This window comes from Malaclemys terrapin, chromosome 5 (genome assembly GCF_027887155.1).
Source record: "Malaclemys terrapin pileata isolate rMalTer1 chromosome 5, rMalTer1.hap1, whole genome shotgun sequence".
NCBI classification, from domain to species: Eukaryota; Metazoa; Chordata; order Testudines; family Emydidae; genus Malaclemys; species Malaclemys terrapin.
In genome coordinates, this window is record NC_071509.1 from 46,326,134 (window position 1) to 46,341,821 (window position 15,688).

Below are 15,688 nucleotides of genomic sequence, written 5' to 3' on the forward strand. Positions count from 1 at the left end.
GGAGAGGAAATTCCACAGACTTGTTACCTGCATTAGGGATTTAAATTAATTATCCCCCCAGTGACTTTAGTTCCTACAGGAAACATCTTTTAACTCACTCATTGAGCCAGCCCATAAAGATACAGATAACATTATAAATTGATGCAATAGTCTTTGCATATTCCAGGCTTCCAAAGCATCACATCTGTCACATCTATGAGGTATTGTCACTGCACCACATTGTCATGAAATGATGCATTAACGCCACCATGCCAAGCTGGCATAGGCAAAGTGCTGTCATACTGTATATGTATAAAGTTTTACGTTGCCATTACACTTCTTTGGTGTGAGATTGTATAATGTCACTGCATTGCATCAGCAGGAGGTTACATGTCATCCTTCTATGGTGGCATGAGGTGTTGATGTGGGCTTAGATGATGTCACTCTGTCACCAGATCAGTGCAAGATGGTGCAAATGTCACCATGCTGTGTTGGTATATAATCATACAGTGTTACCCTGCTCCATGAGATGATGTGATGTTACCACATTGAGGTGAGGCAATTGATGTGATATGACTGGGTGGAGGTGACATCACTGGGACAGGGTGATCCCTGTGATGTCATGGGGAAGATGAGGTGATTGATGTGATGTCATTTGGATGGAGATGAGGCAATTACTGTGATGTCACTGGGGTGGAAGCGAGGCAGTCACTGTGATGTTATGTGAGGTGACTGATGTAATGTCATGGGGTGGAGAGGTGATTGATGAGATGTCACTGATACAAAGTGATCAATGTGATATCAGGTTGGAGGTGAAGAAATTGTGGTGATGTCATGTGGCAGAGCTGAAGTGATTGACGTGACATCACTGGGGTGAGGGGATCATTGGGATGTCAGGGGGTGGAGGTGAGGTTATTAATGTGATGTCACTGGGGAGAGGTGATCACTGCGAGGTCACAGAGGGGAAGCAAGACCGCCAGCATGATATCACTGACTGTTACGGGCAATGATACGTTCTGGGCCCGTGGGGCGGGGGGACAGCGCCAGCTCCAAGCACCAGCCTGGCAAGCAGGTGCTTGGGGCGGCCGCTCCGGAGAGGGTGGCACATCCAGGTATTCGGTGGCAATTCGGCAGACGGTCCCTCACTCCCGCTGGCAGCAAAGTACCTCCCTCCGAATTGCCGCTGCAGGACGCGATCGCGGCTTTTTTTTTTTTTTTTTTGGCTGCTTGGGGCTTCCAAAACCCTGGAGCCGGACCTCGGGAGAGGAGGAGGAGGTGCGTCACGAGGTCGGCGAGCATCAGAGCCCGTTGAAGAGGCCCCTTGGCCAACAAGGGCTGCTTAGCGCACTGCACGCGGCGCGTGGCTCGCTGGGCGGGGCGGGGCGGGCGGCTCCGCCAGCGTCAAAGAGCAATAGGGGGCGGCCCTCCCGGCGCTGCCTACGTTACCCAGCATGCCCCAGCGCCGAACCCGGAACTGACTCTCTGCTGTATCCGGGTCGGGCCCGCCTCGCCTGTCAGGTTGTCGTCCCTGTGTCGGCCGGGTGCTTTCGGTGTCGGGTCAGCCTGGTAGGTGCCCCCTCCCCGGAGCGTGCCGGGGCCAGGCCCCTGGGGCTCCTTCCGCCGAGGGGCTGGGCGCGGCGCAGGGGAGCGGCGGGGGCCGTGCCCGGGGCCACGCCCGGGGCCACGCGGCTCCATGCCCGGCTCATGCTCTTTTCTCTCCCCGCAGAGCGTGTCCCGAGCGGCCGGCCATGGCGGATACAGCGCAGAACGGGCCCATGCCGGGTGGCGCCGGCGGCGGAGCGGTGGTAAGGAGAGGCTCCGGCGGCCCTGTCCCAGGCGGGCGAACGGACCGTCCCTTCCGTGCCCTGCAGTGTCCTGCAGTGCCGAGCTGAATTCTCCCCCTAGATTTACCCCCACTTGGGGTATAACTGATTCTAGTGCCCCAGGGCCCCACAGTGCCCGGCGCTGTACGGACACAGACTCCCTCTCTGCTTTCAAGTATGCCTCTCGTTGAGCTGCTGGGCCTATTCCTTAACCTCAGCACTTTCCTTTCTTTCACATCCTCCCTCCATCACCGTCTTCAGGCAGTTCTGCTTCCGTCTCTTGCTCTCCCCAGCCCTTGTGCTAATTGTTTCCAAGCTTTCTATAACCATCATATTCCAATATACCAGAATCCCTGAGGGTTTGTGCCTGCTAAGAAACAACTAGGGAGGTGCTTAAAATGTGATAGCTAGCATGTTTGAAAATCCTGTGATAGACAGGGCAAGCTGTAGTTTTGAACATGTGTTCGTTGGTGAAGGTTCAAATTCTCTCCTAGAGTTCACCTTGACCTACTAACATGTTCAAAACTATAACTTGTGCTGTCCCCATTAAGGTTGTAAAAACATGCCTTATTTCCTACTGTGGACAAGCTGTTTAGTCTTGGCTTTGGGTGAAGTTCTTTCTTACAGTATCCTTTTTCCATCTCATTGTGTTAATGTCCTCTTATATAGTTTTGGTCCCAGAATAGAAAGGTTCTTCCCCTCATTTCTACCTGTAGAGTCCTGGGCTGAGCACCTGGCCCTAGAGATGGGAAGTGTAGACTTCAGTCATAGCCAAGAAAGTGGATGCTTGCATCCATACAGAGACCTGGGAGAGTCAATTGGGCTAAGGAATTCATATGATCAGATCTTATTGCAAGACTGGCTCTATACTGAGTTACAATCTAAGTAGCAAAATAGACTCTCTAGGCTAGTCGCAGCTAATTTGGAATTGGCATATAAATGAAGTCTCCTGATAAACTATGCATTACTGAAAATAGGAAAGAATGTCCGGCTTGGATATAACTAAATGTTTAGACACCAACTTGTGGTGGTTTTGTTTGTTTTTTCTTTTCAATATAGCAATTTCTGATGACTAACAAATTGGACACAGCAATGTGGCTTTCCCGTTTGTTCACAGTCTACTGTTCAGCTTTATTTGTTCTGCCCCTTCTAGGGTATGTATTGTACTATTTTCAGTTGTTTGAATGTTACAAAATAACTAAGTTTTATCTTATGCTTATGCAAGCTTTCAATTTCCCAAAGATTACATAGGTCGTAAAGAAATGTGTGCAGATCATTTTGTTTTAGCTTGTCTAGATTTTAACTTTTATTCTCACTTCAATAGAACAGTTTGAGTATTAAAATTATTTTTAACAACTTAATTTTAAGTATCTTTCTTAAAAAAAATCTTTAATTTTGTTTCCTTGGAACTGACTAGGAAGACTGCTTTTTTCCCTGTATTACTATGAAATAATGCTTTCAGTAGTTCTGTAATGTTGAGTGCTATGCACATCAGCAATGTTACGTAAATAAAGACTTAAAAAAAAATTAATACTGATCGTTGTCTTGGCTGTAATAGTAGAAATAGCTTCAAGTATTGTGCAGTCATGATGCAATCCTCAAGGGAGGATGGTTTGTATGGTAACCTCTCCTCTGATAATTTACAGGTTGCATGAAGCAGCTAGCTTTTATCAACGTGCCTTGCTAGCAAATGCGCTTACCAGTGCTCTTCGACTACACCAAAGGTTACCACATTTTCAGCTAAGCAGGGCATTCCTGGCTCAGGCTTTGTTGGAGGACAGCTGCCACTACCTTTTGTATTCTCTCATCTTCGTTAATTCTTATCCTGTTACAAGTATCCTTTATCTAAGTACTCTTTCACATATTATTATTATTATTATTATTATTTATTACCTTAAACATTACTCCATGTGTGAGGATTGTGACACTTAATTCTCTTCCACAGCAGCCTTCATTGTGATTGGAGAAAATGATTTAAAACCAAAGTGTGGCTGCTATCCATAGAACATACAGCATAGTTAAGACTGTGATTATGTCATGGAGGTCCCGGAAGTCACTAAATCCATGACTTCTATTGACCTATGTGACATTCTGCCCCAGGGCTGGAACTCCCAGCCGGACCCCCCGCAGGTCCCAGTGCCTGCCCTGGTGGGAGAATCCCCTGCAGCTGCCCAGCCACGAGGGAAGGTGGTGGTGGGGACCCCCTGCAGCTGCCAAGCCGTGGAGGGGATGGGGGGGAGGAAGAGCCCCCTGAGCTCCTAGCTGCTGGAGCAAGTTGACCCTGCAGCAGCCCAGCCCCTGCAGGCTGCGGGGACCCTGGAGCTCCCACTAGTCGCAGGTGGTGGGGAACCCCCTGGAGCTCCCTGTTGCTGCGGACAGCAGCCCCCCCCTTCCCCCCGAGCTGCTCAGCTCCCACTCACTGCAGCAGTGGGGGACCCCAGAGCCCCAGCAGCAGTGGGTGCTGAACCCGCCTCCCCATTTTGTCAGGGATATTTTTAGTGAAAGTCAGGGACAGGTCACGGGTTTCTGTGAATTTTTGTTTATTGCCTGTGACCTGTTCCTGACTTTCACTAAAAATATCTGCGACAAAAACTTAGCCTTAAGGATAGTCAATATAGCAAATCTCTCCCACGTGGCATGTGGCCCTTACCTGGAGGGACCACTCTTACGGTGAAAGTACATTTCAGTCTCTGCTTCCAGGCAATTGTGGGGGTATTTTTGTTTTTCTTTTTGCGGAGACTCAGGAACTATGGCAGTGATATAACAAACTCATTTCATGTAATCCATTGAACAGTCATCGGATGGTAAGATCTCTGTCACTACCACCATGGGCTACGTGGGCTATATCTGATTTGGTACCTCACTTCTAAACTATTTATAAGAGCTATTGAGGCTTCTCCTTAGATACGTTTATTTTCACTGTATTAATGAAAATTTTAGCTGTTGAAATAGTAGCTTTCAGCTTGATGACAAGCAGCAGGAATTTAGTAAGTGGTTATCTTCCTTCTTCAGGTTTACCTATTTTATTTAGTGTTTCACTGTACTAAGATGTGCCTGGCAGCAGAGACATCTGACTGCCATCGTGAAGTATAGTATGTTAATAAGAAGTGTGATGCCATTCTTTGTCTAGAACAGCATTGTAAACCATTCTTTAGGGATTTCATGCTTTCACTGTTGCCAGTTAATACTGTAGTAGCTCGTAGAGTCAAGTATATACCAGAGTAAACATTTTTATGGGGGAAAAAAAAATTCCTGATCATTAAGTAGTATACGTTAGGATTGTGATACTTTGACAGTACAGACTAGCTTTTGAATAACTATCTTTAACACCTTGTTTAATCTGTGTGCACTCTGTCCATCTTCTGTTAACACTTCAGACTTGTCAGTCTGAGCAGTCAGTTCACACTAACATAAGCCCCCTTTCCTTCACTTCAGCACCAGACACTTGATCAGTTACACAAAGGACTTTAATTTGCAGTTCTGTGACCTTGGCTTCAGAATGAAATTTTGAACGCACACTCTGACATGACATAATACCAGAAAGTGGGTCTGGAATGTATTTTGCTCTACTTCTACATTCAAGTTCACTTCTAGAGAATAAAGATGCCAGGCAGTAGTAATCTGTCTCAAGTATTAGGAACAAGAGAGCTTTGTGGAATTTAGTTTATGCCACTTACACCTGTTACATTTCAGTATCTGTTGTAAAGGTTGATCATAAAAAGTTGTTGTGACAGTGCACTAGATATCTTCCCAAATTCATTCCATTGACTCATCTCGGGAAGGAAAATGTAAACTCCATTTGCTGACTTTGGTTGATAACTTTTTTTCTATTACTGTAGTGCCTCAAAGTCTCAGCTGAGAGCAGAATCGCATTATACTAGACAAAGTTTACGATCTAGATAGACAAGAAAGGGTGAAAAAATGGAAGGATTATTACTCCCACTTTGCACATGGAGAGCCAAGGTATGAGGCGATTAAGTGACTTGCCCAAAATCCTTGATGGAAACAAAACAAATCAAGAAATGTTTGGGTCACCAGTAATACAGCTGTGTGTGATGTCTGTCTCACAGTTACACCTAGTTCTGCTAAGTCTTTTCAGAACATCACAAAAGAGGCTGCTAGCGGATTATGCACCCCTCCTCTTTTTAATATTATTTTTTCAAAAGGAAACATAGCTACAGAGAGAACTGTTATATACATATCTCTGAGCCCTGTACAACTGTCACTGATTTTGAAAACTTCTTGCTAAGGATAATGCTATACTTCATGCAATAACAACTGTATTATATAGATATGCGGCCATGATATTCATCGTACAGAATAAATGTATTAAAATACTTTCTGGCCTATAATTTTCCTTATTCCTTGCTTCAGTGAGTATTTTCCCAGTTCTGCTGTTCTCATTGCTTCATGCTGCCACATATACAAAGAAGGTTATTGATGTAAGTATGGTGCAATATATTGCTCAGTTCTCTTTGGTGTAAAATGGCTTGTATCTAGGGGTTGTAAACACATTTCAAAGGGTTGCGATTATCCTCTCTTTCTTTATGGCTAGCTGGGAGAGTGGTTTTGACACGCTTTTGTGTTCCAATGTGGGGTCACAATATGGTAAAGTTGAGAACCAATCAATTTAATTTTTGCATAATAAATATAGTTGGATGGTCTAACCTCCTGACACACAGACACAATGTTTGTAGACAAGCCACTTCTTAGTTTGAGATGCTCATCTTGCTAGCCAGCTTGTTGATTCAATGCCAGTACTTTAGAATGTTAATCCTATTTAAGCTTTGTGCTCTCTCTTTTTCTCTCCAGTTACTATCCATATGGAAGCAAATGACTTCCACATTTGCCTGCTATGCAGAAATACTTGAGATATCTGACTGCATTGCAACAGATTATGGTGGGTTGCATCTGGACCCCCTTCTAGCTGCACTTAGACAAGTGCTGTTTCAGTAGGTGAAACAGCAAAGTGCTTAAAATGAAGTTGGAAAACAAAACAATATTTAAAGAAGTTGCTTCTCAGCCCCAAATCCTCACTATGTTGTTTTATTTATATAATACACACACTGTCCTTTGGAATCTTTTTTTTCTTTTAAATTAAATTTTCCATATGCTACGGGTACATATTTCGTTCTAGTGATCAGAATAAAGCTATTGGCCATTGCTATGGCATCTGTAACTGAAGTGAACAAAATCACATATTTTCTCCATCTGTCTTGTGGATAATGCTGGAAAGTGGAAGATGCTTACTTGCCTTTCATAGAAAGTGTTAGGATTAACTGTTTGGGAAGTATGTAAATTTGGGGTATTTTTCTGCAATGCTTCTCTTTTCTACAAAAACCCTGTATTTGAAGTATCCTTTAGAGGATCCCAGAATCTTATTAGTTTTTAAGTAACTAGGTGGGTCTCAAAAGTTGCTGAAATTAGGGTGGCTGACAGTCATTTGAATGTTTGAGTTAAAACTAGAGCAAGAACAGAACTGGACAATCTAACTGACTCTAACTATTATTTTCCCTTTCTAAAGGCAAGAGGTTTGAATAGTCTGCCTTTCCTGAGAAGTCTTTTAGAGAAACTAAATGCTAATCAACAAAATATTCTAAAATTCATTGCTTGCAATGAAATTTTCCTGATGCCAGCTACAGTTTTTATGCTTCTTAGGTAAGAATTACAGAAACATTTTCTAATCTATTGACTTCCATACTTGAACATTTCCTACCCAAGGCCTCAATCTTGCAGTTAGTTCTACGTGGGTAGAGGTGTGAAGCTCATTGCAGGATCTGTCCCTGACCTTGTTCATAGAGACAGATGCATTTAATTTCTTCTAGATAAAAATCTGACGGATTACTTAATTTCATTCTGCTAAATCAAAGTGAATTTTTGCCATTTTATCAGTGATCACAGAAATAGACTTGAAATGCCTGGTGTGTGTCTGTTTTTATGTGTGTTTTGTCTGAGTAACAGCAACTGAGATTTGACCGTACACTAATTTATTGGGTAGAGTTGAATAACTTTTTGGTCAGTGTAATGGAACACATGCCAGTGGTAAGGTAGCTGGGATTTTAGCTTTTAAAAACAAACAACTGGTGCTTTTATTTAAGTAGAGCACTCAAAAGTCTAAATAGGATCGGGACCTCACTGTGCTAGGAAATGTGACCAGAAGCAGTCATGGCCCCAGTCTGAAGAATTTAGGATTGAAAGTCTTGATGATTTATGATTGAAGGCCTATCTCCATGTGGTCCTGATCCTTCAGTGATCTCCCTGCATCTCTGTAGAGCCCCATTAACTTCAGTATAGAGACTACAAGCCTATCCATTAAAGTTGACTTCAGTGAGGCTCCATGCAGGCATAGAGGTCTATCCACACACTGGTCGTTCTGAGACTAGAGCCCTAGGCTGTCCCTTAACCTCTTTTTGTAGCAGGGACTATCGTTTATTCCTCGTTCGTGTAGTTCCTAACACAATGTGTGGCCTGAAGGTACTACTGTAATACAAATAGTAATGATCTGTGTTGTTTTGGCTTTGGAGCTCATAGCATGCAATTCATTTTAATGGGGACATTATTGGTGATAAACTGTGATACCTTTGTGATGGGTTTGATCACAGAAACCCCCCTTGGGACTGTTACCTGATGTGCTGAGATTACCTCTGAGCCCGTTTTTTCTGCCAGCTTGGGCCTCCAGAACCCTGCCTTGTCGAGCCAGACACATCAGTCTGCTCCAACACAGACCTAGGGTTTGAACCGCGTGCCCCAAAGCTGCAGACTTAACTGAAAACAGCTTAAGAAGTGCTCCTGTCTCTAGCACCCAGACACCCAGCTCCCAGTGGGATTCAAACCCCAAATAAATCAGTTTTACTCTATATAACGTTTATACAGGGTAAACTCCTAAATTGTCCGCCCTCTATAACACTGATAGCGAGATATGCACAGCTGTCTGCTCCCTTCAGGTATTAATTACATACTCTGGGTTAATTAATAAGCAAAAAGTGATTTTATTAAGTATAAAAAGTAGGATTTAAGTGGTTCCAAGTAATAACAGACAGAACAAAGTAAGTTACCAAACAAAATACGCAAGTCTAAGCCTAATACATTAAGAAACTGATTACAGATGAAATCTCACCCTCAGAGATGTTCCAATAAACTTCTTTCACAGACGGGACTCCTTCCTAGTCTGGGCCCAATCCTTTCCCCTGGTACAGTCCTTGTTCCAGCTCAGGTCGTAGCTAGGGGATTTCTCATGACTGGAACCTCCTTTGTTCTATTCCACCCCCTTATATAGCTTTGGCACAAGGCAGGAATCTTTTGTCTCTCTGGGTCCCCTCCCCTCCTCCTAAATGGAAAAGCCCCAGGTTTTAGATGGATTCCAGTACCAGGTGACATGTTCACATGTCCTGTGAGACCCCTGGCCTGACTCTTAGGAAGGCTTGCAAGTAAACCGAGCCATTTACAACCAATTGTCCTAGTTGATGGGAGCCATCAACATTTCAAACCACCATTAATGGCCCAGACTTTGCATAATTACAATAGGACCTCAGAGTTCTATTTCATACTGTAATTCTAGTTTCAGATACAAGAATGATACATTCATACAAATAGGATGAACACACTCAGTAGATTATAAGCTTTGTAATGATACCTTACAAGAGACCTTTTGCATGAAGCATATTCCAGTTACATTATATTCACATTCATTAGCATATTTTTATAAAATCATATGGAGTGCAACGTCACAACCTTAATCAGTTCATAGCATGTGCGTGCACAATGACTTGTAACAAATGACTAAATCAAGAGTCCAATAAATTCTTCAGTCAGCAAATTTAAAGTTGTCTCAAGATACAAGGCAGATGCACTAAGATCAAGTAAATCTTTGTTTGTATTTTTTAAACAAAACCCAAAGTCAAAACCAGTGATCCCACAGTGTAAACAATCTGTGCATAGTTTCATGATCTTTGGGATGTGAAATATTTGTAGGAGTGTTTAGCTAAGCAGGTAGAAGTTAAAAGCTAGCACTTCAGCATCCATTCCATGCCTCTCCTATTTTACTATCGGAGGGAAACAGTCTCTGAGCAACCATATACATTTTTTTTTAAATTTTGGCAGCATGCTTAGCTTTGGTGAAATATGACTAAATTTGTCATAGATATCAAATCAAGGACTCCCCCTCAGCCTGTACACAGAAAATGCATTTTCCATTCATCACCAGGTTCTAGCAGAAAAGGGGGGCTGGGGGGAATCTTCATGGACGTATATATTTCCTAGTCCACAGGTGGAAAATCTGGAAGGATTTCTTCCAACTCATTCTTCATGTATATATAACTTAGATTTTTGTTGTTCCTCTGGCTACATCAACCCTCCAGTTTGAGGAATTACCTCTTAAAGATGAGATTTAATTCTTTAGGAAGGGCATATTGGACTTTCTGAGATGTCCTCTGAAGAATTGTATCTATCAAATCTCATTCCTCAGTGTGGCAGGCTGAGGACACTTATGAAGTCAAATGAGAACTCATGACTACCTTTAGTGTTGCAAATGGTCTGTGTAGATCCTTTTCCATTGTGTGTTCCTTGAGGCTTTGTGAGCCAAAGAATGACCTATTAAAGAACTCTGTTCTATAAAATGTACAGGAAAATAAACTGTGCTATTATTATTTTATTTTATTATTATTTTTTAAGGATAGCTGCCTCTGAAAATTGCTGTTACTCAAAATATTATGCTGTAGTTGTAGAAAGTTAGACTTAAATTCAAGAGGGGAATGTGGCTTTTGCTGGAGAAGATGTATCTTAGGCAAGCTGGTCTTGGTGTAGAACATGATGAGCCTATCTAACTCTTAAGCAAAAAGGAAGGGAATGTGCTTAATATAGCTTGTCTTGGACATGGTACAGAGATAAGCAGTTGCTGTCTTTAGTCACAGTCATACAACATAGTGTTTGTCTAACTGATTAGGAAATCCTATTTTCAGATGCTGAAATTATTTTAAAAATAATTTGAGATCTGGTCTAAAAGTAACATTTAAAAACTTCTCATCTCCTTTTGGACCTCTTAAAATCAGTATAAAGCGTGCGCGCACACACACGCACAACCCCCCCCTTTTTTTAATGCATTTTTTTCCCCACTGTAGCTCAATTTATTTTACACTTCACATTTCCATAGTCCATGGGATAAAGATGCCTTTTAAATGTTTGAAGAAATCCAGTTTACTGAAAAATAGTCTTGCCTATAGTTCGCTATTTTCAGAGCTCTTAATGTAACAATATATGAGCGAGCTTTTCACAAATCAGACTGCATTGATATTGAGCTACACGTGGGGCAGATTATATTTTCCATCCAATGAAATTAAATCAGAATGCTCCTTTTCTTACCACTACATAAAACCCAGGGGGTATGACTACACAGCAATAAAACCCCCATGGCTGGCCTGGGCCTGTAAACTTGCTGTGTGGATGTCTGGGCTTGGATATCTACACAGCAAGTTTGCAGCCTGAGCCCCACAAGCCCAAGTCCACTGATGTGGGCCAGCCTTGAGTGTTTTATTGCAGTGTAAACATGTAGCATGTCTTGTATGAAATACTGTAGCAAAGAAATTAGTGCTGAACAAGTTGATGCAAAGTTTGTAAAATGTAGTAAACTTGTGTTGTCCCAGAACAGCCACTGCCAAACCCCATTAAGTATATATAGTATCTTGTATACAGTATTGACTTTTAAGCCTTAATATGCATTTTGACAGCATGCAGGGGTATTGTGAAGAATAGCATTCTGTGGAAAGGATTCAAAATGCCATGCTTAGTGTCTCAAGCAATTACTATAATTGAACATACAAATCAAGTATTTATGCATGTACCTCGCCAGTTGAATACCAGTTTGCAAGCACATACATGGAATTTCCTGTTCAAACTACACAGGCATTTGCATCCACTTCTGTGTTTGTCACATCTTGAAAATTGGGCACATAAAGCACTTTATAAATGGTAATTTTAATATGAGAGCAGTAATACTGCGTTTCTTTCGTTGTGTTTTTAAAATTTCAATTATGGTGTAGCATGTAGTTGTTGCTTTTTATTTTCTAACTTTCAGCCTTAGTGGATATGAATATGCTGGTGTTTCTAGATATCTTATTGCTTTTTTGTTTGTCAACTCTGGATTCTCAAACAAATGTGATCATCTGACTATCCTCAACATATAAAATATATGTAGTTGCCTTATTTCTAATTGCAAAACTTATTGAGTTTGTGATGACAAAACTCGGAACAATCTTTTTCCTTTCCTTTCAGTGGCCAGGGAAGTTTGCTTCAGCCTTTCATTTACTATAGATTTCTTACATTGCGTTATTCCTCCCGTAGAAATCCATATTGCCGGTAAGCATTACATTGATTTGAGAATTAATAATGTATTAAAACTTATGCACAATAGTATGCTAAAATGTTACATGCTAGAAATGTAATTCATATGTAACTGGGCTTAAAAAAAAAAAAACCCTAATTCAAAATTACATTTTCCAAACAGCACCATAAATGGGAGGTTGCTCTTCTCCCTCACTAAATTGTAGTTGGGAGCTTTTTGTGAAGTGAAGCTCCTCAGTTCCAGGACAGGTTTTGTTGCCACAGACTAGTTTGAGATCCAAAGCCTCAAAAGTACAGTATACTACAAGAAATCAATCATTCCATTTTACTATTCATGTCTTTCAACAGAAATCCAGGAAAGCATTTTAATCCTTGACATCTTAAAAAACCCTTTAAAGCAGTGCAGCATTATATTTGATTCATTTACTTAATTATATGTGCCCTGAAGAGATGAACTGGGATTTCGCTGGAACTTATAGGATATTCTGAATTGTTTCTGTTGTGAGAGTGTTGCCATGCAATCTTTTTTCCTGGAGGAGGGGAAGGGGTTCTAGAACATGGGTTCTCTCTTCCTTTCTTGGTGTCTCTTTGCTCTGTTGCTTGCACCTTCTACACCACCACCTCTCTCCCCTTGTAAAAACTATCATCTTTCTTTCATGGTGCTCCCTTTTTCTCTGAGGCTGCCTTTTAAGTTTGAAGTAGCTTGCAAAAGTGATTAAAAACCTGAAGAATTTCAGGAACAAGAATTCTCAGGTCCACACTGAACATTTATCTCTCACATAAAAGTATTACACTAAGTTGTTCTCGGATGCTTTCTAGCTACTTTGGGGATCTAAGGATACGTCTATACTTACTTCCTGGTACGGATGTAAGCGATCGATCTTCTGGGATCGATCCCAGAAGTGCTTGCCGTCGACGCCGGTACTCCAGCTCAGCGAGAGGAGTACGCGGCATTGACGGGGGAGCCTGCCTGCCGCGTCTGGACCCGCGGTAAGTTCGGACTAAGGTACTTCAAATTCAGCTACGTTAATAACGTAGCTGAATTTGCGTACCTTAGTCCGAAGTGGGGGGTTAGTGTGGACCAGGCCTAATATGAGATTCTTGAATAATTGAATTGAAGACTGTTTTGAGGTGTAATAACTGCTGATCAACACAGCTGTGATGTAAATATATTTCTGATTTTTTTTTTTATTATTATTCAGGACTCTTTTCACAGAGCTGAGGATTGTTGTTGAACACCTAATAATGAAGCCTTCATGCCCTCTTTTTGTAAGAAGACTGTGCCTCAATAGCATTTCCTTTATAAGCAGACTAGCACCAACAGTTGCATAATTAACTTTCAGAAATGTGTGTATGTATATATTGTGAACATTATGAGCAGCTGGCATTTCTGCTAATGGTTATAAATTCCAGTTTTTACACTGATCTCACTCTAGTTTGTATAAAATTGTCTATACATTTCCCTCTGAGATATTCAGTGCATTGTCTCACAAAGTTTCTAAGTTGTCCTAAGTTTCCAAGAAAATATTACTATGCTGTATTGCTAATTGGTGAAAGTATCTGTTTGCGTCTTAGCCAAAATTATTTTAAGGAAAAAATACCCAGTCATACAGAATGTTAAACAAGCAAAAAACCAAATGGTTAACAGAGAATTGTACCTGTTTTCCCCCCCATAAAATAGACCTACTGAAAGCAGATGTATATTTAAGAATTTTAGTCAATCCTAGCTGTATGCATAGCTACTATAAGATGTTACCACAGAATAACTTGTAGTCTGTTACAGATAGCAATTGGCATACGGACATATGCAGTACATTTTGGACAGTATTCTTTTCTGCACTCCAAATATACCCAGTACACCTAATTTGTTTAAATTCACGTAGTCAGTTCATGATTGCAAACATGGCCCATTTAGGAGGTAATCAAATGGATTAAAAAATCTCATGAACTGTGGTGGTTGATGTGACAGTTTTCTGGGGGCGAGTCTGTTTTTTAATGTCATTTAAAAGTGAACATGCCAATAAATCACCTAATGCCCTCATACTTTCACATCCTACATTTGGGAGAATTCTTAAAGATCTGCCCATATCAAACTCTCTGAACAGTGAGCTTGTGTTTCTATATGATGAATGTCTCTTTGTCACTATAGTGAAGTCACTGACCAGTAGGCTTCTGTATAAAACGAAGGTGCAGTGTTTTAACTTCTACCCACCCTCAAGTCATTGTGTAATGTAATAGTGCAAAAAATTATTATTGCAAATACAAGTGCTTTTGTGCCTAAATAAGGTGAGACTGCAACAATTCAGGCATGGCTACTTTTTAGAAAATATAGGTTAATCTGTAGCTAGTCCTAGACTAATTCTTTTCCCAGTTTCTAAGAACCCCACTGAGATGGAGAATTTACATAAAGGATTGCACCTGGTCAGACATCTATTGAAACAAATTACTGTAGAGAAAATTTGGCGTAAGTCAATCTGTTCCTATAATAACACTACTAAATATCTCGACTTCAGAAATGCATGTGAAATTGAGTGCTGATTACACATTCACCCAGCATACCTCATTATTGTAAAGGTATTATTTTTTCCAGGAATTACATTTGTCTGAATTTACCCAAATTTTAAGGAAACAGGCTAAGATGTTTGGGCGCGTAGGCATAGTATACAATTGATACTTTAGTTGCATAGAAGTTTAAATTTTATTCATTGAGCTTCTCCTTTATAATTCAGTGTCCTTTACTGCATGATCAGATCAGACCTTATACTAAATATTTGGAAAACTCTTGCTCCTTAAGTCAAAATATTTCCTTGTAATTATCTAGTTTCCTTACATATGTTGCTGATGTAATTTAGACTTGTCTGTCAGGAGCCATGCATTGTACATTTTTGCTCAACCTCCAGGTACTGATAAAAATGATGTTGTGAATAATTTTACTTGATTGCTCTGACCTTGGCTTTTTGAGCATAATTAGCTATTTATGGAACTATTACACACTGTGCAGAAGCAACTGCATGCTATACTCTGGTTCAGCTGCTCAGACTTGCAATCAGCCTCAATATCTGTGTCCTGTGATCTGAGTGTTTTTATAAAAACTAAAATTTCTACAGCAATAAAATGAATGTTAAAAAATAGTTTGCTAGTAGATGGCTTTTCAAGTTTATTTCCTCTGTGTAAAGTAACTGCAATATTCTGAGACGAGTCCTGAAGTTGAGCAGAGAGTGCAATTTGTGTGTGTGTGTGCTTTTCTCTACCTAGTCCCATTGCCACACTTGAATCTAACCTAAATGTTACACAGATCAGAGCCCTGACACCTCCTTACATCCACCTTTATTTTGGAACCACTTTTTTACTTATTCTAAGAAAGCAAGTTTTTAAGCTTTAGCACTGGTGTTCACAACCCTGGAGGGCAGCTTTCAAGAAAAATGTCAGTTTTTCTTTTAAATTTAAATTGCAGTGCATCTTTTGGACCCAAAAACTTGTAACCAGAAGAACAGAAATGTAAATCTGCTCTTGAGCCTAGCTATCTTTGTATGGCAGCATGCTGTGTCTAG

At 41.0% G+C, this 15,688-nt stretch overlaps 1 protein-coding gene across 1 annotated transcript; it reads left to right on the top strand.

The window, feature by feature from the left end:
* Positions 1-1,459: 1,459 nt before the first annotated feature.
* On the top strand, positions 1,460-15,268 carry TMEM33 (transmembrane protein 33). Its single transcript, XM_054029513.1, has 8 exons — positions 1,460-1,545; positions 1,706-1,784; positions 2,862-2,956; positions 3,449-3,636; positions 6,177-6,244; positions 7,327-7,460; positions 12,069-12,152; positions 13,340-15,268. Exons 2-8 carry the CDS (start codon positions 1,728-1,730, stop codon positions 13,467-13,469), a joined length of 756 nt encoding a protein of 251 aa, XP_053885488.1. The 5' UTR covers positions 1,460-1,545; positions 1,706-1,727; the 3' UTR covers positions 13,470-15,268.
* Positions 15,269-15,688: the final 420 nt, after the last annotated feature.